Source organism: Pteropus vampyrus, unplaced genomic scaffold (genome assembly GCF_000151845.1).
Source record: "Pteropus vampyrus isolate Shadow unplaced genomic scaffold, Pvam_2.0 Scaffold367, whole genome shotgun sequence".
NCBI lineage: Eukaryota > Metazoa > Chordata > Mammalia > Chiroptera > Pteropodidae > Pteropus > Pteropus vampyrus.
Window position 1 is genome coordinate 829044 of NW_011889148.1, and position 2175 is coordinate 831218.

At 31.0% G+C, this 2175-nt stretch overlaps 1 protein-coding gene across 1 annotated transcript in view; it reads right to left on the bottom strand.

Annotated features, from left to right (window-relative positions):
- PPP4R4 (protein phosphatase 4 regulatory subunit 4) overlaps positions 1-2175 on the bottom strand; it is a 95473-nt gene that overhangs the window by 28779 nt on the left and 64519 nt on the right. Inside the window, 1 exon segment of the mRNA XM_011379607.2 lies at positions 871-976. Within this exon segment, the coding sequence (XP_011377909.1) occupies positions 871-976 (106 nt within the window).

Sequence of the window (2175 nt, forward strand, 5' to 3'; positions counted from 1 at the left end):
ATTCAAAACTAAATAGAATCTTCTTTCAAAATAAAGCATTCTAAATGTGAGGTCTTATCACTAAAAAATGGAAATTAAATTAGACTAAAAAAAGAAAGATTAAAGTATACCGAGCATATTTTTCTTAAATAAAATTTTCTGTACTCCAATTTTTTAAAAAGTGGAAATCCGTACTTAAAAAGATAAACTCCAATAACCAGAAAATCCCATTATGTGCCTCTGCTGGATAACAGTTCGATAAAAGCTTTAAGACATTATGGTCAAAACAAGTATACAATAATTAACAAATTCACTGGGCCACTATTTCTAGAACTAACATTTTTAAAGTTTTGTCTTAATTTTGATCCTTAGCAAATTAAAATAAATTTGCATTTGTTAATCGACTTAATTTTTTAAAGACATCATAAACCACCTAGGCTCACCAGATTCACATTTATGTGTACTAGGAACTCTATTCTAAAGGAAAAAAAAGACCTTTATTTTGTTAATATTTAAAATAGAAACATAAAATGAATACTTAGATTCGTGAATACTCTGCTTCTATTTTAGTTCCAATTTCTATTTCATCAGGGTAGAAACTAGGCTTTCAACATAAATATACATATTTTAATTTCTCAAGTATAGAAATTCACACACAAAACAAGGACCCGAGTAATTATTACTTTCATTCATCATGGATCTGATCCTGTCATAAAGATTTCTAAAATGAACCAAAAAATATTTAACCTGTAAAACTCAAATACAAACACCTTCTAGGTATTTACTAACATTAGCCTAATTATTCATGGCAAAATGTAAGTCAGATCTAATGATGTCCAACCACTTTGTTTACTCTCTTTTTTAAAAGAATAAGAAACAATGATAACTTACGTTCAATTAATTTTTGAATGACCTCATATCTCTGTTCTTGTTTACGATTATAACGTAGAAAAATGCATAGAGTTCGTGAAGCTGCCTTTTGGACAGGTAAGACATTCTTAAAGAAATAAGAAAGACAATTACACTAGTACATATTCTGAATAATCTGGCCCCGCAAATCAATTTTAAGTTATTGAGTAAAAGTGACAGCAGTGTTATCTGCATCTCAGATCACGGAGTTCACACCCCTCTGGCAGTGTCTTCGTAATTTAATATTAAGATCATCCAGGCAAACCAACTAATATATCACATTACAAAGTTAATTTAATTTGGCATAGTTATTTCCAGATCATCAAATCTGATTTATATTTAACTCTCATTTCCTTGCCACTTCATCTTAAGTGATCCCCAAATAGACTGCAGCCATCATTCTCTTAGCCATTCCCTGGACCTTGTCACTCGTTCATTCAACAAACATTTGCTAGATCATACACTGTGTCAGGTACATCACCCAAAATGTGCCACCTCTAAAATGAAATATTTAGAGATCTCAGGATCAAGTCTATTCTTTGCGCCTTCTGGCTCTTAAACCTCAATGTCATTCACAGAGATCCCTGGTCCATGATACAGATAAAGCTTGACACCATGTCAATCCCTCTTACGGTGTTCTAAATTCCGTTGTCCTTTGAAATTCTGTCATGCCACTGGGCAGAACCTTAATTCTCAATGAACTGCCATCCGTCTTTACTGGGTTTGGGTTCAAGCTCTTCGTTACGGGAAAATCTCTTAACCAGATATATCATGTCCAATATAAATTCATGTTCACCATCTTGACTTACATGTAAATATCATAATAGTCAACTTTTGAAGATTCAGATTATTATAGTGAGGAATCTTTAAATTCAAGTAGAATAAAACTTTACATTGCTGGGAGAATATTGTCCGCTACCTCTTCTCATATTTCATACAAAAACTATTTTCATTGTATTGAGTACTATTCTGTGTGGTATTTTTAATCTGCTGAATGGAAAAAGAGAATGTTTGCTACAAATTAGAACAGGAAATTTAAGAAATACACATAAACAGAAATACCTCCAGAATTAAGAAAAATGAATTTTAGATAAATGAACTAAATAAAAGCATGTTGTGTATACTAATAGAATTTTAAATACATATTACACTATGATGTATATTTTGTACCTCATAGTATATAATATATATAGGAGGTAAGTTATCTTTTGGGCCAGAAATGAAAGATAAATGTAATCATATCAAAACCACATAAAAAGCAGCTTGAAGAAGTTGTGAAAATTTGAG